The sequence below is a fragment of the Brienomyrus brachyistius genome, chromosome 16 (assembly GCF_023856365.1).
Source record: "Brienomyrus brachyistius isolate T26 chromosome 16, BBRACH_0.4, whole genome shotgun sequence".
NCBI classification, from domain to species: domain Eukaryota; kingdom Metazoa; phylum Chordata; class Actinopteri; order Osteoglossiformes; family Mormyridae; genus Brienomyrus; species Brienomyrus brachyistius.
The window spans coordinates 11,156,062-11,180,967 of NC_064548.1; the positions used below are offsets into that span (position 1 = coordinate 11,156,062).

A 24,906-nucleotide genomic window follows, 5' to 3' on the forward strand; every position below is an offset into this window, starting at 1 on the left:
TTTTAAGGCCAAATATCTATCCACCCAATGAAATTTTTCATGATCATAATTACTTTCCCTGGACAAGATTACAATGAGCCTTGAGCATACAAAGCTTGGGTCATATGACAGGGGCACTCTGGACAGAAAGTTAACAGTCATCCACTTTGGCCAATTTAGCAACACCAAATGTGACCATGTGTTTTAGGACTGCAGAAGAAAACCACTTCAAAAACAGGGTGAACACAATTTAAAAATAAAGTGGTCACTATTGTTTTATAGAATTATTTAGGCAAGGTCTTAAACTACTCTTCTGTTGCTTAAAAATACATTTAGTTCATTTTCCCAGTTTCTTTCCTAAAGAAAACTACCAAATAACTTGGTAAGTCATAAATTACACCACTGCTCTTGTCTACACACTTACTAACATTAGGTCACCATTTCGTAACTGATTTACTTCACATTTAAAGGAAATAGCTGAGGTTTATATCTATAGTAGTAACTGAACTATCATAATCTGGCACCATTTAAAGCAAAAAATTTGCAGCCTATAAGAGGAAACAGCAGTTTGCCATGTTGTCAAGGTACTACAAGAAGCAGGTGATTTACTTTACAAAACAAAGCGAATCTTTGGAGACGCAGCAGAAAAGGAAGGCAGCTGTTCTTGTGCAGCCCTGCCCATAAAAACGCTGCGGCCCTCAGCCAAGTCAACTGTGACTGCAGCCAGAACTGCAAGGATCAGTTGTGTTTGTGCTTAAGGGAGGGAAATGGCAGACTATGTTAAGCTGTCCTGTCAGCAGGCCAAAAAATTTGATCATCAGAGAGAGCGGCCACAGGGAGTGCAGAAACATTAGGAGCAAACACCAGAATAATTTAGTGCCAATTCTATGCTTTTCTACCACCCACAAGAGTCCTGCTGAATAAAAATTCAACAGAAAAAGGACAGAAAACACAGATCTGATTCATATGGTTCACTGTGCTGGTGGAAAGGCATTTAGTATTTACGAAAGTGTTCCTTGAACTTATACTCCATAGTTGTGGTGACCATAAATCGTATTGCTTAAAATGCTTGCATGCAGCAATGTAGACAAAACAAAAAAAATGCATCTGTTGAAAGAAACATGAAACTTTCAGGCGGTTTCAGGATGGTGATAAATACTGAACATGAACTGTACCACCCATAGTACAGAAAGAGACTTTGAAAGAACATGCTGCCTGGACACCAGCCATTAATGATCAAGTATGGACTAGCTGCTAGACATTCCTGATGTATCACAAGGAAACCATAAGCGATGAGGACTCTTATGATAATGGATAATGAAGAGTAAGGAAAACTATTATAACGTATAAGTTTCCGTTGATTACTCTAATTTGATCAGTTACTGAATGGCCATGGAAATATCATTTGCTGTATTGTAAAGACATTTGTTTTTTGTTTTGCAATATTACATTCCCTGTGCCTTGTAAGTCCTTTATTTTAATTTTTTAAATACTCCCAATTTCCAGTTCATGACAATATAAAACCACATTGGACAAAAAAATGTCACAATAATGCATGGATATTGTTGAAGCATAGAATAATGCTTCCTATATTTATAGGAGAAGCAGTTTCAGGATTAGAAATAATAATATGTTAATTTACAGTGTGGAAAAAATCTGAATACTTATTATGCAACTTAAAAACATCCTAGAAGGATCGTTCTGATGTAATGATTTAACTTGATTTCCCCCCTTGTGCTTCATAACAGTAATTAAAGTAACAAATAAATACTTGCATGGTACAATAGCTACAAGTTTGTGTCTAATATATGGAAGAAATGAGGTTAAGTTTGTTGGCAGAAGCAAAATAAATTCATGTCAGGTCCTGCTGTGTGCCTCAGGTATGCTGTAGTCATGCTCAGACTTCTTGAATAGAACTCATTTGCCTATTTTTTCTTCTCCGAGAAACATGAATAAAATAATAAGGGTAAATTGCACAGAAATTTACCATTTAAAATTTTTCGCAGTGTGATACAGTTCTCTTTTTTAGAAAAAAAGGTATGAAGCGGAAGTACAGCATTAGAAAATATTTATGAGCAGCAATATCACCACCATTGCGTTCAAGTTTTATAAAACACTAAGTTGCAAATAATCCCTATCTGAGTCTAAGAATGCAGCCCATTTAAAACTTAGTGTTAGCGCAGCTGCTTGCCTCCCCTTGTGTCCTTGTTCATCAACGCAGGCACTATGCAGTGCTCAGACGAGGTACTTTATGGGCTGTTGGTGGGTCTGTTGTGGGGTTAGGATTTGTGAAATGGAAAACAGCCCGATGATTAGCAAATCACTTTGCTTTTTTGTTTTTCTCATGGTTTCCTTTTTCAATCACAACCAATGGAATAAAAAGAAAAACATTTACATGTAACATTAAAGGCAATTGGCTGGCTATATTTCATCAAAGTATGGTGCCAATACATTGACACAGTGAAGATAAACAAGCTATTTGCATATTGACATAATCACGATCGTCACTTTAAAGAATAAGTCCATGAACATAAATGTCCATATGAGGTGCATAATTTTATACTGTAAGGTCTGAGATGTTGCCCAAGTTATTCTGTGATAAAGAGTTATACTTTATTATATGCTAAACTTAGAAATAAGGCTTTTTCATTACATAATGAATGAACCTTGAATTTCTGACATGAGGTCAATATGTTTTTGACACTTACTTGGAACAGAACAATATATTTTCTTCACACAGTTTTACCATCTGAGATTTCCTGAAGGCATTTCTAGGAGTAGATATTTTAAGTCAATATTCAAAAAGTGACTGTGTAGACACCAAGAGAAAAGGGAGGCAAGTCACTCTTATCTGAAATGCGTGTATCAGTGTGTCATTCATTTCATAGGTAAAGAAAATCAAAGCTATTTTTATGGAATTAACTTTTTTTCAGCAGACTTCTATTGTCCTGGAAGACAGATTATTAATCGAAATGCGTGTAGTTTGACAATAAAGAGTATCATGAACAGTTCAGTAGTATATTTCTTTATTTGTAATAATCCATACTAATTCTAAAAGACCATATAAGTTGTTTGTTTTTGGTTGAACTCAGTAGGTTTCTAAAATGGTAAGACCAAGCATTCCAGTGCTGTCCCACTTCTTCTGTTCATATGAGGCCGACATCTGCAAATTTTGTATCTGCTGCCAGCTTCCTTTCAGTCAGTGCTGACCCTCAGATACCTGTTCCAGCACAGACTTGCAGCTAATCCTCTTAATATTGTTTTTAGTGAAGAGGGGAAAAAAATAGTATAGAGTGCTGCTGCCTATCACGCAATAACATACGATACGGAGTTCTGTTGCTGTTTAAACACATTTAACTGAGGAAAAGTGCACTGAATGTGTGAGATCAAAGTGCTAGGTTAAATTTATAAAATAAAATATGGCCAATAAGCTCCAGATACTCTACACCAATAAGAGAAATTGAATGAAGTGGGGCAAACAGTGCTAGAAGACTGGTTCAATATGACATTGCTGTTATTGTTATTGCAAAATTGAATGAACAATTGTGAGTCTCACCATTATAATCACAGTGGTTATATTCTGATAATAAATCATTTGGCTAAACAATGAGTATACCACGGACAGCCGCAAAATAATATTTAATCTGATCTAATATGGGTTAAGTGTGTTAACCATGAATTACTTCATTACACTTTCAAATCAAATTCGAAATAGGGAACAACATTCTCAACATAACAGAGGTGCTGAAATCATGCTTTATTGAAGTTACAATTGTTAAAACCTAAAACATTGGTAATTACTGCTATTTCTAATCATTCTGTTTGATAAAACCAAAGCACAGACATCATTGAAATTTCAGAGTTTAACACAGCAGATGACATTGCTGTGGCACAATTCTTTAATTAATGCCTTCGCTACTTAAAACACTAATACTAACATACAAGAACACATGCACATAAAACTAACCAACAGTCCTTTAAGAGGAAACACTAATTCCACGAGTCTTATGGCCAGATGTTGTTCTTAGTAAATTAACTGAAACAGACCATTGACCGAAATTATATTAATCATATTCTATAACTCCCAAAGTGCAGGCCGCTCGCACTTTGAGCATGTCATAAGAAATGGTGGTATGACACAGTCAGTATGAACACAAGGCCCAGTTGTGCAGCTTACATGAGGGTAAAATGCAAACAGCACTCAGGGTCTTATGCACATGTAACATTATATTCATCTTAGAAACCATACTAATATTGCAGTCATACAATGTATAACATTGTGTCAAGGAGCTGAGCAAAAAACGTCAACAGGAAGCCTCTGTACCTGTTGAGGCAAAATTATAACTTCAACTTATTGTTGAGGCACATTATTTAGTATTGAAAGTTCTGTCGCTTTCCAGGATATGCATTTCATGTATATGCGTGTGTATATAAGATATATAAAACACACACATATACACAAAACTCCTGGTCAACATTTGGTTTCATTAGTTTCAGTTAATTGACACTGCTTACATTTCTCATAACTGACAAATCCGGCTATATACATTATGTACATATTGCAAATGATGCACAAAATTCTGGCAGTTCTTCAGTGTGGCACATTTTATAATAACTACAGCTTAAGTCAATTTTAAGGATACTCCCATATTTGAATGATTATGTCTGTGTGTGTGTGTGTGTGTGTGTGTCTGTGTGCGAGTGGGTATACCTATCCTTATGGGGACACAATGTCCCCATAACGTGATAAATATCCGATTTTTTTCCCTTATGGGAACCGGTTTCCTGGTCCCCATAAGGGAAAACTCTATTTTATAAAAATCAGTGACTGCTATGAAAAAATTTTAAATGCAAAAACCCTTGTTATTTTGCTTGGTTACTGGTTATGGTTATGGTTAGGGCAGGGTGGGGGGTAAGGTTGTCATAGTTAGCGTTTTTCCCATAGAAGTGAATGAGCGGGACCCATAAGGATAGGTATACCCTACATGTGCACGTTCACATGTGTGTGTGTGTGTGTGTATTAGCAGATAATGACATTTACTGTTGCACTGTCAGATCCAAGCTCATTGGATAGTTTAAGGGTGTAGGCTCCAGCATCACTTTCTTTCACACTAGTGATGATGAGGGTGGTGAGATCCTCAGTGGTCTCAATACTGAACCTGTCACTTTCCTCTGTAGAGGGTAATGTAATCCCTGAACGTGTCCACTCAGTCTCAGGCAGGGGTTCTCCAGAGAAAACACAGGCTACAGTAAGAGTCTTTCCCTTCTCAATGCAGATCTCTTCAGGAAGTGTTTTGATTTTTGGTGGAAAACCTGTTGCAATGATAAAAGAAAGTTAGTCTTAAAATTTATTTGAGAAGACTGGTATTGTAGGAAGGTTATAGGTTGCTGAAAGTAAAAAATAAATTTTACCTTGGGTAATGGTTCCTTTAGAGGACCCCTCTAATTGTAAATGGCTTGACATTTCCATTATACTGCAAGAGCTCAATGCTATTTCTGCGGTCAAAGACTGTGTGCTGTATGCAGACGCACTTGCAAATTTCATTTCGGTTAAGCTACTGCTTCTGAAGGAGGTCTCCTGCATGGAGGCAGCCATGTGGACTTCCTTCGCGGAGAAACGTTCAAGCATACTAGCAGCCAGTTCATCTTTCTCTAAAAGTACACTTCTATTAGGCTCTTCAGGCAGCACTGTAAAAGTACATAAAAAACAGGTGAAACCAAAAGAATGACTTTAAATGGATGGTCAGTCTACTTGCGAATATCTTCTTGTTATGATGTAGCATGTCTAAAAACATGTAGATGCAAATCCAACTCACTCAGTCTGTTCTGTGTTAGTCAAGGATAAAATAAACAGTACAGCATAATGTTTTTCTGTGATCTTGATCAGGATAAGCAGTTGGAAGACAGTCGGATGGCAGATTATGGACTGATAGTATTTCTTTATTATTTTGATACTAATTCATTTATTGAATATTTGTTCTAATTAAGAAACATAATGTTATTCATCCTTTGCTTTCTCAGTTCAGCTACATCTTTTCTTTTAACTTTCTCCCATCATTTGCAATTGTTATCCTATCCTAAGTCTCCATTACAATAAAGTACTGCCAGTAATTTCATGCTAACTCTGCTCAATACTTTTCCATAACATTGTATTTAGGCATTTTATCCCCTATACAAACCCTATGAGTTCAGTCATTATGAGCACAGTCAATGAATTCATCAGCAAAAACCTTACCAAGTACATTTAACGATGCAGTAGCCGAACATTGTCCATGAATATTCTTTGCTTTTATTGTATATTTCCCACTGTCTCCAGTAGATGCTTCTTTAATTTCTAGTGTATATATATTTTTAGAATGACTCTCTTTTACGTTGGATGTATGCAATACCTGAAAAAGAACCATTATGAGTTATTTTTTTAAGTTTTTCACCCCAAAAATGCATTTTCAGTAAAGTTTGCTACGTACCTCAACATTGTCCTTAAGCCATTCAATTTCTACAGGGGAACCTTCATATAATTCACATGTGAAAATCACATTTTGTCCTTCTTTGACATTCTGAGACTTTGGCAGAATACAAAATGAAGGTGGTCCTTCAGGTTTTGCAGAAAGGGTTGTATGAAAGTGACATTTTACAATTCCACTTTCAGTTTTAGCTTCACATGTGATGGTTCCCTGTTCATGATGACTGATATTCTTGATGGTCAAAGTTTGATCATTCTCATACATCCCATATCTATAATCTTCGGAATTAACCAGCTCGTTTCCATTAAGGAACCATTTTACACAAAATACTCCAGGGATTTCTGTTTTCAGAATAAGCGACTGACCTTCAAACGCTGTTACTTGGCTATGAGTTACTTTAATTTCTGTGTGAGGTTGAGCTTCATGAAAAATCTCTGGTTTTATTTGCTCTGTCACCTTCTTCAGTATATAAGACTCTGAAAGAGCCTCTTTCTTAGTTTCTATTTGTGATTCTGTATTGGTTGTGAGACTTCCTGAAGTTGGCTCTGTTAAGGAGATGTCTGTTTCCTTTTCAACTAAACATTTATTTTCCTCCAGAAATGTTGAGATTTTTTTCAATATATTTTGAAACACTTGGCCAACAAATGAAAATGATGTTCTAGATACCCCCCCTTCAGAAATAATTTCACAAGTATATTCTCCTTGGTCGCTCTCAGTAATATCATTGATATTCAGACTGCAAAGGCCATCCATAGAAGTATGGAAATAGTAGTGCCTATCCTGTGTCAGTTTAATTCCATCTTTGTACCATATTACTGTGTCTGTAGCACCTTCAACAACACAATACATAATTATTTTGTCCTCAGAAGCCTTTGCATTAAGCTGATTTACAATCTTTGGAGGCTTTTGCACTTCTTGAGATTCTTCTTCTGGTGGGAACTGAACCTTCACTGGAGATAAAGATGGTTCAGTAGTTGTTTTTAATTCAGGTGACTTGATATAAGAACCTGGGGATGAAGCATCTGAAATGTCTAAAGGTTTCACCTCAGATTCTGAAGATTTAGTCCTTGTTTTTGTGTCCGCAGATGACTCTACATGCTCTTTGGTGCTGGGTGACACTGGTGACTTGCATGGAGAAACTGCAATTTTCTCTTCTTCAGTTGACTTACAAATTGTTAGTGTAAATTCCACCTCTTCATGCCCATCCGAATTCTCTACAACCACTGTGTAGTTGTCTTCATCAGATAACTGTACTTTCGTTATTTCAAAAGTTGACTTGTACTGTGATGTGATGATGTGGTAACGGTTAGATGAGACAATTGCTTGACTGGCACGCATCCAGGTAACACTTGGTGATGGATCGCCATCTACATCGCAAATAAATTCAACAAACTGTCCCTCTTGTACTGTTAATGATTGAGGTTTTTTAAGTATTCTTGCTGGCAGAATTGTTTTCACTTTCTCTTGTGGAGTTATTTTCTCTAGTGCTGTAGTTTTCTTTTCAGGTGAAGCATATTCTTCACATGAACTTACTGGATGCATTTCACTCAGCTCTAATTTCGTTTCCTTCAACACCATATGAGTTTCAGATGCCGAAACTGGTTTAACAGAGGACAAATGGTAAAAATCACTCTTGGTAATTTCAGGAACGACAGCTGGGAGAGATTCTTCATCTTTGTAATGGGATGAATATGCAGAATATTCACCTACAGAAACATCTAAAGTGCCATAATCTGAGGCCTCTCCCTTGTAGTTTGTGCAAACAACACGATAGGTGCCACTGTCCTCTTGTTGGCAGTCAAATATCTCAAGAGACAGAACTCCACTTATGTTTATAAAACGGAATTTGCTGCTCTCTTGAATCTGCTTTCCATTGTGATACCATTTAATTTCAGATTCCGGTTTGGCTTGCACATTTAGAGTGAATTTGGTTTTCTGGCCACAAGGCACACGATGCGAATGCATTCTGACAGTTATGCGTGGTGCATGGTCAAGGCTGAAAGGTTGCTGAGTCACAACTTCATATTTTCTTTCAGATTTCAGAGCAGCCTTTTTTGCTGCATATGTGGCCATTATGTCAGTTGTTGTATGTTTCTCAGGTAATAGTAATTCACTTAAAATCGGACTACTGGCGCGTGTCCTCTCAGAAATCTGTGATATCCTTTCTGTTGTTTCACTCTCTTCCTCTCTAGCTTGAAGTGTACTGCCAGATGTTACATTTCGAGATAAGGGATGCATTAATTCACTATGTGAAGGCAATAAAGACCTGCTACTTAGTTGTGTAAAGAGGGGAGGTAACAAAGCAGATGTATATTCAGTTTTTTCCATTTTTTCTTCAATTAATGGTGAAACATGAACTTTACTTTTTTCTTTTCTTGACAATCGAATTTTCTCGTCAAACTGCATGCGCTTCATCTCACTGTTGTAAGCACAATGTCTCTGCATTGAAGCTATTGGACGAAGAAGTTCTTGATCTTCTTTGTCTTCAAGCACTCTTTGGTTTTGTCTTGGAGGTCTATATGTCACCTTATCATGGCGTTGGCGCAGATCAATATAGCTTGGTCCAGCCTCATACTTAGAGGGAATATGATATGAATCATACGTTTCAACATCTTCTACTTCCTTCTCCTCAGATGTCATTTTCTTTGATGGGAATTGATGCAATGAAGACAATTCAAAGTCCACAGAACTGAAAGAAGAACCTGAGAAGCCAAGTTGGAGCTCCTCTTCAAAGCGAAGCCTTTCTTCTTCAGTTTTTTTCATTGATAAATAGTCTTGAATAGGCAGAAGACACTCTTCATCTGTGAGATTACAGAGGGACCTTCTTCTTTGCCTATAGTTAACTTCTGATTCCGGAGATGATGCACGGTATCTTCCTGGTCTTACAGTTTCCAAGTCATCTTGTGAAAACTTAGGAATGCGCCATTTAGGCTTGTACTGATCCTTGATTCTTGGAAGTGGCACAACATAGTTCTGCTCCCACTTAGATAAACTAATGCGTTTAAGCCTCTTCTGAACAGATTTTTCCATTCTTTCAGGCATTTCATACTGATCTCGGATTTTCTTATACCATTTCATGTCTGAATAAGGCTCAAAATGTTTGATTTGCAGATCTTCTTCCAGGGCTGTTGGAGCATGGACACGAGGTTGTGGAATTTCATATGGCATATGAAGTCTCTTTTCCTCTGCTCTCATCTTTCTTTCTTCTTTTTCCTTTTTATCAACAGCTTCAATCCTTTCTTTCTTAGTTGATATTTCTGGTTTATACATAATTAATGCTTCTCTTAAAGCCTCTTGTGCCACTGAAGTAAGTGGAATAACTTCACTGCCAGAAAGAATTTGCAACAGTCTCACCTTCTTCTCAATTTTTTTCTCCTCAGCACATGTCTTTTTATGTTCTTCAGTATCATATTCTTTCTTGACATGAGTGAGACGATGCACCTTTAATGTGGCTTGACAACTTGCAGATCCAGCGGAGTTTGTAGCAATGACTCTATAGGTACCAGAATCTTCAGGAAGTGTATCTCTGACATGTAGAACATAATAATCAAGCCCTTCATGAATAACCTCGACTTGTGGCCCAAATGCTAATGGCATTCCATCTTTCTCCCACTTCAGTGAAGGTGACCCTGACACTCTCATTTCAAAGCGGATACTTTGACCCTCTTTGCACTCTGCATTTGCTAGCAAGCGCTTGAACATTGGCCGCAGTGTATTATCTGATGGTGCTGGGCGAGGTGATACAGTAAGACGTGCCTTGCAACTGTCATCTCCAAATTTGTTGCGGGCTAAAACTGTGTATTCACCATCATCCTCTGTTTGTACATTGTGAATTATGAGCTGATACAGACCTTTGTCATTTATAAATGTATATTTTCTGTCATTATCTCCTGGTAAAATCTTTTGCCCAGATTTTAACCATGTAACCCGAGGCTCCGGATGCACTGTTATTGTTACTGCAAAGCGCACATCCTCACCAACGTAAGCGGCACGATTGTATAACGGTAAAGTAAATTCAGGGGGTCTCTGAAGCAGTCTTTCTGTATCTACCCTACGTTTTGCTTTCTTTACTGTACGTGCAAAAAAGAAATCAGAATAAGATCTTGCACTTTTGACAAATAGATCTGCATAGGCACTGTCCTCACCATATTCATTAATAACTTTGCACCTATATGTCCCATCATCTGCTCTGCTAATATTTTCGATAGATAAGATAGCTACTCCTTCATCATAACTAATTTTATATTTCTCACTTTCCTCAATTTGTCTAACTCCACAGTACCAAGTCACTTCTGTGCTACTGTCATAGTTCTCAATGTGACAGACAAATTTTGCATGCCCGCCTTCTTCAGAAACAGAATGCTTAATCTGACCAGCTCGTGGGCCATGTTCATATGGTGCAACTTTAACTTTGCTCACTGTGACCCCTCTTTGACTTCTTAGGGCACCGCCTCTAGCAACACGAGCTGCTGAAATAACAACATTCCATTCCTTTTTCACTAAGGTCTGGTAATATCTTTTGTGTCTTGTTGTCTTTATAGCTTTAGAATTATATTCTTCTATATTTTTTCGAAGCCAGGGATGTTCCAAAGCTTCAGAAGCAGTCATCCGATGTTTACACTCCTTAGTCAGAAGACGGTCCACAAAATCTAATGCTTCAAGACTGGATATCTTAAGAGTCTCTTCATCAAAAATGTATTCAGCATTTGAAATATTTTCAATTGTTTGCTGATAAGTATCTGCTATGAATGGATTAAGTCCACTAAGAAGTATGTAAACTAGAACACCAACTGACCACATATCGGTAACAGTGCTAACCATTTCATTTCGGTGGATTTCAGGTGCACAGTATTCTGGGGCAGTAAACTGGATCCTTATGGTTTCCCCTGGTGTAAGGTATTGAGCCTGTCCCATCTCAATTATCTTGATGTTAGAGCTACTACTTTTGGTGTAGACAATGTTTTCAGGTTTAATGTCAAAGTGCCCATAGCTCTTGCTGTGTAGAAACTCAAGAGCTTCACATAACTGCCTGACATACGTTACTATTTCTCGTTCTGAAAGTTCAAAGTTGGCTGTCCCAATACGTTCAAATATATCCATTCCTGAGGTAAAGTCATATATCATGACTAATTCTTCTGGACTGTCAAAGGACTCATGAAGACACAGGAAATTCTTGTGTTGAGCTACATTAAGTGTAGCAATTTCCTTCTTCACCAATGCTTGATCTGCACCTTTTACTTTGACAAATTTAGCCATGAATGTCTTCTGTGTACTGGTTTCAACACATCGGTGAACAATACTGAAGTGCCCACGTCCTAGTTCCTCTGCAATCATATACTTATTATGCAGAACTTCAGTTTCTGAATGTAGTGCTTTACGCTTTATGACTTCTCCTGTGTCGTCAACTTCCTCATCATAGCTCAGTGCTCTTGACTTATCCTCTTTTGTTACAACTGGATCAGTTGGTTCAGATGGCTCACTTTGGCCAAATTTATTTTCTGAAATGACGCGGAATTGGTAACTTGTTTTTCCAAACAGGTTAACAACTGTATAATGAGAGTCACGAGCTTGTGCTACGCGAATCCATCTCTCAGCTGTGGTGGCGCATTTTTCCACTATATAGTTAGTGACTTTACTTCCTCCATCATTAGCGGGGGCACACCAATTCAGAGTGACAGAATCCCTAGACACATCACTGACTTTAAGACCTCTTGGTGGATCAGGTACATCTGCAACATAAAGTTCCACTGTCTGTTGATCAATGCCAAATCTATTCTTTGCACAAACAACATAGAAACCGGCATCTTTCCTGTCAACTCCATTGGGGAATATGAGTGAAGTAAAAGATCGCGTTACGATAACTTGATAGTGCCCATTGCTATCAATGAGGTCTTGTCCCTTTTGCCATGTTATTACTGGGTCAGGTTTGCCACTGAATGGAATCTTGATACTAATGACTTCACCACGAAGGGCAGGAATAGATTCTTTGTTTTGTATATGCTTGGGCAAGTGAATCTTTGCAGGAACTATGGAGAAAAGAAAGATAAATTTATCAATTACTGCAGCACTAAAAAAATGTTGGAAGAAAACTATATGTATTTGTGAATTACTTACTTTCAACATCAAGTGAAACATTTGCAGAAATTGAGCCTCCTTGGTTTGTGGCTCTGACTTGATAGACAGTGGAATCCTCCTCATCAGCAGCAGATATGACAAGCTGATAATAACCACCTTTGCGTTCCTGGACTTTGATTTTCTGTCCATCAGGCTGAATTTCTTTGCCACGCTTGTACCATTTGACAACAGGCTTAGGCTGTCCACTGATCTTGCAAACAAAAGTGGCATTGCTCTTGTATTTAACACTCATGTTTCTTAATTCTTCCTTAAAGGCAGGTGTGTGAATAGCTACATCTGATTTTGGAACAACAAGGGCAGACACTTCGCTATATTCACTTTCTCCCCATAGACTGTCACATTTAACACGGAATTTGTATTCCGAGTTTTCCACAAGCCCATTTACAGTGTATACTGTTTGATGGATTTCATCTGTAGTTACTGCTATCCATTCATTCTCTTTTTCACATTTTTCCAGGCAATAATTTTTTATTTTAGAACCTCCATCATTCAGCGGTGGTGTCCAAGACACAATACAAGAATCCTTTGTCACTCCACTAACAACCAGATTTTGGGGATTTCCAGGCTTCTCTGTTAAACCAAATGATAAAAAAAATATCCTCAAAAACAGTTATCCTCGGGTTTATACTGTAATAGATACATCTCAGTTCCCATAACCATGTGGTATGATAGGTACTTACCTAAATGACTTTTAATAATGACCACAGAAGGAATCTGTAATGGATTACTCACTCCATATTGGTTTTGAGCAGAAACACGAAAGTAATATCCGGCACCTTCATTGAGATATGGAATTCGACAAGATGTTCCAGAGACTGATGATGACACAAGATTCCACTCTTCACTAGAGGTATCTTCACACTTCTCTACAATGTAGTTTGTAATCATTGCCCCACCATCATCTGCAGGTGGTTTCCAGCTAATGATCACAGAGTTCTTTAGCAGGGCTTCAATAATGATTGGTCCTTCAGGTGTACCTGGTTTATCTGATGAAATCAATAAATATATATAAATAATACAAATATGCATACATATCTATCGTCCAACTTGCTATCCAGTACAAGTTGTGAGGAGCCCATGGGCAATTAACCTAACTGTGCTGTATATTTACACACACACACACGGACCAACATGTAAAGACAAAAAGCTCTGGGAAAAATTGACCGCATTTCTAGAAAGCATTTAAAGCATTTTTCAAGGCTTTTTCAATGGCTTCTGCCTTGCTTTATGGGACTTGATTCCTGCTGCTAGGAACCTGTTATGAACTTGTCCTAGCAGTGCACTTCACACCACTTCTTTGAGAATGTTTCCCATTCTTTTTGAAGGGACATCATCATGATGTCATCCTCCAATACTTGAGGCACTGCCAGATACATTGATGGTCATCTCTGCCATTAGAAGGTCGCTTGTGCCCTCTGGCTTTTGGTTGTTCTCAGTGTCGCAGGTTTGAAGTTGTTCTTGTGTACTGCTTTGCTAGAAATGTCGAGCCTGAAAGCAACCTGTTGTGTAGCCTTCTTCCAGCAGAACCAGGATTAAACCAGGATTTAAAAATGCAGATTTAAACTTCATTTATATTACATATAATAAATATGTATATGTGTGTGTGTGTGTGTGTAAACATATGGAACGGTCTCTTAATTTTTCCCAGAGTTATATTCCTATTGAGACTACAGAGGTATTTATAATAAACTCATACCTTGGATTTCCACATGAAGCAGTTTTTCAACTGTGCCAAATGTGTTGCTCAGCCGGACTTTGTACTTCCCTGCGCTTGTCTCGCGCTGTGCATTCTTAATGATAAGATGGGTATAATGTTTTGTGTTTTCAATGATGACATTCTCAGTTGGCTGCAGAGGTACGTTGTTGTGAAGCCACGTGATCTTTGGCTCGGGGCGACCAATGTACATAACATGTAGACGGAGGCTTGCATCACACACCGTGTGATAAATTTCTTTCAAAGGATATTCAGGAGAAAACATAGGAGCAGCCTCCAAAATGAGACTCCCACTGGTTTCAGTTTCTCCTGCTTCATTGATAGCTTTGCATGTATAAACTCCTTCATCATCTTGTTGATCTGATGTTATCGTCAGTGAGTGGTTGCGACCATCGGAGTTCATCTCATATTTTTTTCCCTGAAGTAATTCTTTTCCATGTCTATACCACCTGATAACAGGAAGAGGTCTTCCAGTGATCTGACATTTCAGTGTGCCTGGCTGTCCAAGCTTAGTCGTTGCATCTTCCATTTCTTTCATAATATCTGGTTTATGTACGACTGTGAAAAGTACACATGAGATATATGAAATTAGACCCTACCCTGAATATATGTCAAACTAATAACAGAATATGATAATACTTACAAAGTAATGTCATACTACTACACAATCACTAAAATGATACCCAGTGTTACGTTAAAAAGTTTGTTACTAGTGAAATAATTGTACACTTCAGTTAAAATGCCTCTCATGAAATCTTTTTCCTGAGCATCTAATGCGTCAGGTAGATAGCAAGTTTTTTTTTTTTTTCATACAGAATAAGCATGTTGCAAATAATCATTAATGATGTATAAACTTTCCATGAAATAATCTAGAAAAGAGGTTAGATATTGTATGTAGCTAAATGTATATTGTAATGCACATTGTATGTAGAAATATGCATTACACATACTTAATATAAACTGCTGAATATTTAACCAACATGTATAATTTACAAAAAGTAAAGGAAAAAACAAAACATTTATACACATTATTTTTCAAGGACATAATTTGGGAAGTTTAGAGGTAGTTTCCAATTTTTTAATGATTAACCAAGTTGACCAGGACAGTTCTAGCAGGTCAGAAATGTGGCAAACTAACTTGCTGTCAATAGTCCTGTAATGGTGTCAAGAGGACAGAGTTGGGTAATTCAAGTCCAGAGAGTAAAAGTCCAGACCGGGAATGTGTTTGATCCAACCGGTTGAGGATGAAGAGTCACAGTCACAGAGTGTTCAACTAGTTGGTTGAAACAAAATCCCGGTCCAGTTTTTTACTCTCTGGACCGGAATTACCCAATTCTGCAAGTGAAGTCACTGTGAACTTAAATATACACCTTGTGTCAGCAATGAGTGCGGCCTAATTAAGCAACTCATCTGCCCAGATACTTTTGCTCATATGGTGTATTTGTATGCTTTCTGTACAGTCAGAGCATGTTGTAAAGTATTGCTTCTGAGTGAGAAGTGAGAGGGATAAAATAGCTCCAAACTTAGCAGCTATGATTATCTTGCAGAATCAAATGGTCAGTCCTCTCTATGTAATGGAGGAAACCTTTAGGGTCATGCAATAGATGATATATCTAAGCTTTATTGGTATATCAATGAAGCTGTAACTACAACAGTAACATAATTGTTACTGTTAAAATTTCATGGACGTGACAGTCGAAGTTGTAAATTCATACCACTCAATTTGGTTTTTATGCCAACGGTAGTTCTGCGTGGCCTGCTGATTCCAGCTTCATTTTCAGCAAATACTCTAAACTCATATTCCGTAGCCTCTAAAAGACACGTCACGGTGAACACTGTGTCTTTCAATCTTTCTTTGTTGCACTTCTTCCAAGTACTTTCTCCAGATTTTCTGTATTCAACCCAGTAGCCAAGGATCTGTTTTCCCCCATCATATCTTGGGGGCTCCCAGCGAATAGAAATGCAGTCTTTGGTCACATTTACAGTATCAATCTCTCCTGGCTGACCTGGTTTGTCTTGAAAGAAAAGCAAGAGACCATAACAATATGACATACAATGTGAATATTCTCAAAATTTAATTATTAATTGTAGGAACGTTAACTTAAATTTTGTATCATGCATGTTTACTATATATTGATAGAGTTCATTCATTCTTCACTTACCAAAGGGATCTTTGCATAAAACCACTTCTGATATGGGTCCTGGCAAGCTCTCACCAATATCATTTTTGGCAATCACACGGAATTGATATTCCTTCTCAGCAATGAGTCCAGTGAGTTTGTATGTGTTAGTTGTGACCTGTGTGTCATGACGCACCCAATTTTCACTGAATCTCTCCCTGCGTTCAACATAATAGGCAGTAACACAGGAGCCACCATCATTTTTAGGCCTGCCCCACAATAGAGAGACTGAATTGTCTGTAACATCCAGAACTTCTGGAGGGTTACTTGGAGGTTCCGGTGGACCTGAGGCAAAAAATAAAAAATAATAATTATACAAACTAATATATAACATAAATACAAAATGTTATTTAAGCACATACAGTAAGTACAAATAATATTTACTTACAGAGAGGTGTCTTTGGTGTGACAGACTCTTCTGATTTAAGAGATTTACTAATGCCAAACTTATTCACCGCTGTCACCTTGAAGTGATACTCAACATTCTCTTGCAATCCCTTGACAACCAGAGATGTATCTACAACCTTTGAGTCCACAGTGTACCAAGCCAAATTAGGGATCTCTCGTCTTTCGACAATGTAGCTATGTATATCAGAACCTCCATCATCTATAGGAGCTTTCCAAGTCAGTCTGACAGAGCAAGCCTGAATGTCATTAATTTGAAGAGGACCTTCTGGTGGATTTGGTGGCCCTATCACTTTCACGTTGATACTAACAAATTTTTTGCCGCATTTGTTTTGCAATACAAGGTTATATACTCCAGTGTCATTTCTTTGGGCTTCCTTAATTACAAGCTCAGTAAGATCTTCACTGGTAGCAATCATTGCCCTATGAGAAATATCATATCCTTCTTTTGTCCACATGCATGTTGGTATTGGTTTGCCCCTGATGGGAATAGATAACCTAATGACTCCACCTCGTCTGACAACAAATCCATCCTTGTACTTAGCCTCCAGGTCATGATCAGGGGATTCTAGAAAAGAAGGGTACAGTGATTACATAAAATGTTGCATTTATTACTGAATAATACGTCATTTTTTTTGCTGTGTGCTGACTTACCAAGCATTTCTGTAATTTTGACTGTTCCTGGGATTTCAGCAGGCTCCCCAGATCCGCCAGCATTGCATGCCGAAACACGGAACTTGAATTCAGCTCCCTGGGGCATTTGTGTCAGTGTGTATTCACAGATTAATGAGGGCGTCGTGTTACATTTTATCCATTGAAACGTTCCGACCCTCTGCATTTCTATTAAGTAGCCGGCAACTTTGGAACCACCCTCATTGTCTGGAGGACTCCAGGCCAGAGAAACAGATGTTGTGGTAGTATCTGTGACTCTTGGATTCTGTGGTGAGTCTGGTGGGTCTGTGACATAAAAAAAACAAAAAACAACATGACATATTTTTTACAACCAATTTTGAGGGAAAAAAAACTATATTCTTATATATGTGACAACATTCAGTTAAGGTCACGAGATGACATACCAATAGGATCAGATGCAACTGCTGATTTAGAAACAAGACTTGGTTTTCCAGTGCCTTTAGAATTTATAGCAGTAACTCGGTGCTCATATTCAAGGCTTTCAATTAGGCCACTGGATCTGTATCTTGTCTTTGTCACTGGATTCTTGTTGGCACGTATCCATCTGTCAGACCTAATTTCCTTACGCTCAACAATATATCCAGATATTTCAAATCCACCATCTTCCTCGGGTGGGTGCCACGCAATTGTCATGCCATCCCGAGAAACATCAAATACTTCAGGTCTTCCTGGTGGCCCAGGTATTGCTATATAAAAAGGAGCAATGGGTACAATTAGATTTTTTTTTTCACGGTAAGACTTAAATAATTTGAACATTGGTAACCTTTCAAAAAACTTACTTTTATTGCTCTTGCAGATCACAATATCAGATTGTAAGAAAGATCCTGTTCCAAAGCGATTAGTTGCAGCAACTCGGAACGCATATTCATTGCCCTCCGTTAATCTGTTAAACTTAAACGTAGTTCTGCTGACAGATTCAGACACAGGCAACCATCCTGGGCGATGAGCATCCCTTTGCTCAACAACATAGCCACAAACTGGGGCACCTCCATCCCTCTCAGGTGGATCCCAGCTTATAGTAATCGATGTAGTATCACATTCAACAATGCTAATGGGGCCTCTTGGTTCATCAGGTTTGGCTGGTTTAGGGAAAATTGTTCATCTTGAATATTTAAAGACTTAGTTACAAATACCTTTTTTTGAAAATGTGATGACTGTGGTTATATCAGAATCTTACCAAGAATGATGACTTTGATGATCTCTGCAACAGTGCCTACAGCATTCTTCGCTTCAAGGGTGTAATCGCCTGTGTCGTCAACTGTGGCGTCACGAACTGTCAGTTCCGAGTAAGTTTTTGTGGTCGCAATTTTGACCCGGTCACGTACCCTCATCTTTACATCGCCAAAGTACCATGAACAAACTGGAGCAGGACTCCCAGCAATCGGTATATGTAGCTCGACTGATTTTCCAGATAGTACATTGACAATCTTCTGAGGAATTCCAGAGAGATCAATCTTAGGTAAAACTGCAAAACAGATTTTAGAAGATTAGATGAGACATCAGTACATAAACATATAACATATAATCAATTCTAAAAGATAAAAAAGGTACCTTTTTGTTCCTGGACAGTTACTGCTGTCACAGTCTCTCTTGGTTCACTAATGCCTCTGCAGTTTATGGCCCTTACCCTGAAGAGGTACTGATCATTCTCATTAAGTGATACAACAGTATGCTGAAAATCAGTTGTTTTTAAAGTAGCCACCTTCATCCATTTCTCCGTTCCAAACCTGCAAGCCTCAATGACATATCCAGTAAGCCTGCTGCCCCCATCATGAAGTGGTTTGTCCCATGCGAGTGTTACAGTGGATTTTGTTACATCCATAACTTCAAGTTTTTGTGGAACCATTGGCACCTCACATGCCAGAACAACATCACTGGTTTCACGTGGCTCACCAATGCCATAAATATTTTCTGGCAAGACTCTGAAATAATAAAACATTCCTTCTGACAGTCCAGTGACTTTATATGATGTCTTATGGCACTTAGATGTTACTGTCTTGTAGGCTCTCATTGATGCTTCTCGTCTCTCAACAATATAATTATTTACTGGAGCACCACCATCAACACTTGGGGCTTCCCATGTAATGACAGCAGAACTGTCTGTTATATCCTTAATATTAAGTGGACCTGGTGGTCCCGGTGTATCTAGATGAAAGAAAATAATTTTTAGGATTCACCTTCATCCAAAAAATATACATAAATAAACAAATAATAACATGGCGGAAAGCGCTAATGTTTTTAATGCATACCGTAAATCTTCACAAGGATGGTTGCTGTTTTCTTGCCTGATGGATTCTCAGCCTCGACGGTGTATTGGCCAGCATCATATCGATTTACTTTATTAATTGTCAGAGTTGTATGAGTGTCGGTTACTTCAATGAATCCTCGGCTCTGGAGATCTACACCAGATTTACTCCATTTGACTTCAGGGATAGGCCTTCCAGTTACAGTTACAAAAAGGCGAAGGGAACCACCAGCTCTCAAACAGATGGTCTTCTTCAATTCATCATCAATCTCAAGATCTGGTATTTCTGAGAGAATGGTAATTGGGCATTCAAAATCAAATAACTTTAATGTAATATTAACTATTTTAATTAAATATATCTAGCAATCCCACCTAATAGCAGTAAATTCCCCTTTTCAATTTTAAGTGCTTTTAGCTAACTAAAAATGCATGAAAACTTTGGATATTTAACATAACATTTGCAAAAATGAAATCCATCAATCAAGCCATCCATCCATCCATTTCCAGTTAATGAATGGATGAATGAATGGATAATTTACTGAAGTGCGCTATGCCAGATTTTATGCAAAACTGGTTTTATCTACAAAATACTGAAGCAAGTATATTTATGAAGCAAGTATGTCAGTCTGTCAGAAAAAAAGACTTCTTACTCACCAGTTCTTTCCAAAGGTTCACTGGCTGTACAAGCATCACTGAACTCACCGACACCATTAATATTAACTGCAGCTACTCTAAAGCTATACTTCATGTTATAAGCGAGGCCAGTTGCAGTGTATTCTGAGATTCTCATCAGTTTTTCATCAACTTTGCTCCACTGCTCCCTTCCATCTTCTCGAACCTCTAAAATGTATCCAAGAATATCAGCACCTCCATCCTGCACTGGTCTTGTCCAAACAAGACTTATACTGTCTATAGTGGTATCTACCACACGTGGAATAGATGGGGGAGCTGGAGTATCTGTAATAATGATTAAAAAAATAATTAGGAATGTTTGACTTAAAAGCTTATTGCCAACAGAATGTTTTTCAATATTCAACAATTTTCCACTTACATGTTGGTTCCCTACAAGAAGCATAGAGTGAAACTGCACTGGGTTCACTTTCACCAGCTGCATTTACAGCTGTAACACGGAACTGGTAAATGTTGCCCTCTAGAAGACCATAAATCTTAAAACTTGTGTCTGTGATTGTGAAATCTTTAACTTTGATCCACCTCACACTTTTTCGTTCACGTTTTTCCACAAGATAGTTACTGATTTCACTGCCTCCATCAGATTCAGGTTTTGACCACTGAATAATGGCAAAATCTTTTCCAACGTCAGTGATTTCAGGTACTCCAGGAGGTAAAGGGATTGCTGTTGTAAGAAAATAGCATGATAAGTCACCCAAACTTATCTGTGAGAAAAAATGAATAGAAACTGTACTTACTGAACAAGTTCCGGGCAACAATTGATTCAGATTGCAGTGGAACACCTGGGCCATACTTGTTCACACCTCGGACACGAAAGACGTATTCAAGGTTCTTGATCATATTTGTAATAATACAAGAAAGAGTCTTGCACTCAGCTTCCACTATTACCCAGTTAAGTCTATTGGTATCACGTCGTTCAACAATATAGTGGGAGATTGGGTCTCCACCATCCTCCAGGGGTATTTCCCAGGAAACTGTGCATTTTCGCTCAGTCACTCCTGTAATTGTAATCTTCTTGCAAGGCCCAGGAGTGTCTGACAAGTGAGTGTCACAATTAATGCAATGCATTTCATAAATCATGTTTAACATAAAGTTTTAAGTCGGCATATACTTACCAAGCACTTTAACATTGACAGCAGCTGTCTTGACTCCACTGGCATTCTTTACAGTCAGAATGTATTTTCCAGAATCATTTCTATCACAGAACTTGATGATAGCCATGGCACGGCTCTTTGTATACTGCAGGGTATACTTTTCACAAAGCTCCAGATCTTTGTCTCCCTTTGCCCAGAAGACTTTAGGTTCAGGTTTACCACCAATGGCTGCATCAAGAACAAGGTCTGACCCAGCTCTGATAGTGACAGTGTCTTTGAGAAGTTTACTGTCAAGCTCTGCCACAGGAGGCTCTATATATAGCAACACAAAGCATTGTTACTTTCCTATTTAAACAGACATTTTAAATTAATGAATAGAAAATAAAATTGAATATCTTACGATATTCAGCCTTGCATGTCACTGGCCCCGTTGATTCTGAAGGCAAACTGTAGACTCCATCTGCATTCTTGGCAATAACTCGAAACTCATACACTTCTCCTTCACTTAGTGCTGTTATAGTAAAACTGGTGTCTGTAATGTTTGTGTAGTTACACTTGAGCCAGCGGCCATCTCCAGTAGCACTGTATGGCTTGCGTTCCACAATATAACCTACTATTTCTCTGCCACCATCATTCAGTGGCACAGACCATTTGATCGACACAGTTGATTTTGTCAGGTCAGTCGCTTCTGGTTTTCCTGGGGGGTCTAAATATGCAATAGGTAGAGAATAAATATTCAATTTATTTTGCAAGACATTTCATGTGGTAATATTTTGTCAAAGAAATTTTGTACTTACCCACTGGATTCTGAGCCACCATCCTTCTTGATGCTTCACTAGCTTTACTCAGACCAGAAGCATTCATTGCATATACTCTGAATTGGTATTCAAGACCTTCAACAAGATCATTTACTTTGTAGCAGCATTCAAAACATGGGACCTTGTTGTCTCTCACCCAAAGGATGGTGTTGCGTTCTTTCCTCTCAATCCAGTATCCAGTAACCTTACTGCCACCATCATGATATGGTTCTTCCCAGCGAATGCTTATACTGTTTGCAGTAACAGAGAGTACTTCTGGTCGTGTTGGTGCACTTGGAGGAACTGCAATTAACATTGCATTAACAATCAGTATTTAGTTTATACGATTTACTTACTAAAAACCATCAGCCATTATCAAAGTAAATCGTACTCACCAAATGGATTTTCAGCTACAATAGTTTCGGTTTCAGTAGGTTTGCTGACACCAAATCTGTTTTCAGCAGAGACACGGAACGTGTACTCCATGTATTTAATAAGATGTGTGATTTTAATTGTTCTATACTTTACGCTGGAGTTCACAAGCTGCCAAGCAGTTGAGCCAGATTCACGCTTTTCAACAATATAGTTAGTGATATCACTTCCACCATTATCTTCAGGTTCTTCCCATGACAGTACACAGGATTCTGATGTGATTGATGAAACTTCAATTGGTCTACATGGTGCACTAGGTCGTCCAATGACATTTACTGTGATAGTAAATGTCTTAGTTCCTGCAATGTTTTCGAGGGTAAGGTAGTATTTTCCTCCATCTCCTCTCATACAGTCTTTCACTGATAAGGTGGTCCTGTTTTTCACTGTCTTTATTGAGACTCTGTCTGTTTTTTTCAGTCTCATCTCCTCAAGTTTCCAAATTACACTAGGAGTCGGTCTACCACTAATGGGAACATCAATGGTGAAAGTTCCTCCAGTCTTACATGTGATGAGCTGATTTGTGATGCTACTAAGATCAGCAGTTGGTGCAATGCGGGGTTCTTTTATAATCACAGAGCTAAATGCTTCTCGTGTGTCACTGATGCCTGCATCATTCTTAGCCTTCACACGAAATTCATATTCTGCATTTTCCGTAAGACCATCAACTACCATGGTTAAGGATTTAGTGTGACCACCAATAGCCCATTTGTCAGAGCCCTTTATTTTGGTTTCAACGATATAGCCTGTAATGCGACTTCCACCATCATGTTCAGGTTTCAACCAAGTCAAAGTTGCAGAAGAATCTGTTGTATCAGTAATTTCCAGTCGTTTAGGTGGAGCTGGTTCTGCAGTGGCAATAACTGGATCTGGCATTTCATATGCTTCACCTGATCCATGCTGATTTTCAGCAAGCACCTTGAAAAAGTACGGCACACCTTCTAAGAGATCACTAACCCTCAAATGTTGTGGAACACATTTACTACTGACTTGTTGCCAGGTACGACGACTAGCTTCTCGCTTTTCTACAATGTAATGAAGAACGCGGGATCCACCATCATTAATTGGGGCATCCCACATAAGTGTCAGAGCTCCTCTTGTAACATCTTTCAAAGTAATTGGTCCTGGGGGTCCAGGTGTATCCAGCACCTTCACTGTAAATGTAATTGATTTGCTTCCACTACTGTTTTCAAGAGAAAGAGAGTACTTTCCAGAATCATATTTGTTACAGTTGTCAATTGTTAAGGTGCTACAATTTTCTGTAGTATTAATATCTGCCATTACACTAAACTCCCCAACCTCTTTTTTCCATGTAGACACAGGGGCAGGATTTCCTTTAAATCCTACATGAAGACGGATGGTGGTGCCCTTCTTCACAATATGTGTCTGTTTGAAGCTGGCATCAATGTCTATTTCTGGTGATGCAAGTCTGTCCAGGGCTTTTGTTGGTTGAAGTATTTCACGAGTTTCTCCCCTTCCAGCTCCATTTACTGCACAGACGCGGAAATTATATTCTTCGCCAGGCTCCAAATCAGTTGCAGTGTATTTAGTATTGGTGCAATTTTCAGCATTTATTTTACGCCAGTCACCAGTGCTTACTTTACACATCTCAATAATATAACCACTGATCTCCATACCACCATCAAACAGAGGTTTGGTCCATTCTAGGCTGACAGAGGTCTTTGAGGAATCAGTTACATTCATGACAGTTGGAGCACTAGGAGTGCTTATTGGCTTACTACATCTTATAAATTCTGATGTGTTGCAAGGTGGTCCGATCCCAGCATCATTGACAGCTGATACACGGAATTGATATTCACTGCCTTCAGTGAGATTTGTTACTTTGTGTAATGGCTCAGTGATAGGTATTTTTGATAAAACCTTCATCCAATGCATTTTCTTTTTCTCACGCATTTCAAGAATGTAGTACTTTATTTCATTTCCACCATCATATTTTGGTATTGTCCAAGCGAGCATTATGCTATCTCCAGTGATACTGGTAGGATCAGGGGTTCCTGGAGCTTCTGGAACAGCTGTAGGAAAACAAATATTTAGCATTAAGGTAATATGGTTTAACTGGA

The 24,906-nt window shown here is 38.3% G+C and overlaps 1 protein-coding gene across 1 annotated transcript in view; it reads right to left on the reverse strand.

Annotated features, from left to right (window-relative positions):
• Positions 1-2,988: 2,988 nt before the first annotated feature.
• Positions 2,989-24,906, reverse strand: part of ttn.2 (titin, tandem duplicate 2) — a 176,931-nt gene continuing 155,013 nt past the window's right edge. The window contains exons 212-234 of the mRNA XM_048979907.1: positions 22,792-24,858; positions 22,397-22,699; positions 22,000-22,305; positions 21,621-21,911; positions 21,243-21,539; positions 20,867-21,169; positions 20,470-20,772; positions 19,820-20,101; positions 19,122-19,715; positions 18,748-19,035; positions 18,350-18,649; positions 17,954-18,256; positions 17,532-17,834; positions 16,861-17,445; positions 16,455-16,757; positions 16,008-16,307; positions 14,275-14,850; positions 13,259-13,564; positions 12,558-13,148; positions 6,447-12,469; positions 6,215-6,368; positions 5,392-5,667; positions 2,989-5,292 (exon numbers count right to left, since the gene is read on the reverse strand). Coding sequence (XP_048835864.1) covers positions 5,000-5,292; positions 5,392-5,667; positions 6,215-6,368; positions 6,447-12,469; positions 12,558-13,148; positions 13,259-13,564; positions 14,275-14,850; positions 16,008-16,307; positions 16,455-16,757; positions 16,861-17,445; positions 17,532-17,834; positions 17,954-18,256; positions 18,350-18,649; positions 18,748-19,035; positions 19,122-19,715; positions 19,820-20,101; positions 20,470-20,772; positions 20,867-21,169; positions 21,243-21,539; positions 21,621-21,911; positions 22,000-22,305; positions 22,397-22,699; positions 22,792-24,858 — 15,347 coding nt within the window. The 3' untranslated portion in view covers positions 2,989-4,999. The remainder of the gene's footprint in view (positions 5,293-5,391; positions 5,668-6,214; positions 6,369-6,446; positions 12,470-12,557; positions 13,149-13,258; positions 13,565-14,274; positions 14,851-16,007; positions 16,308-16,454; positions 16,758-16,860; positions 17,446-17,531; positions 17,835-17,953; positions 18,257-18,349; positions 18,650-18,747; positions 19,036-19,121; positions 19,716-19,819; positions 20,102-20,469; positions 20,773-20,866; positions 21,170-21,242; positions 21,540-21,620; positions 21,912-21,999; positions 22,306-22,396; positions 22,700-22,791; positions 24,859-24,906) is intronic.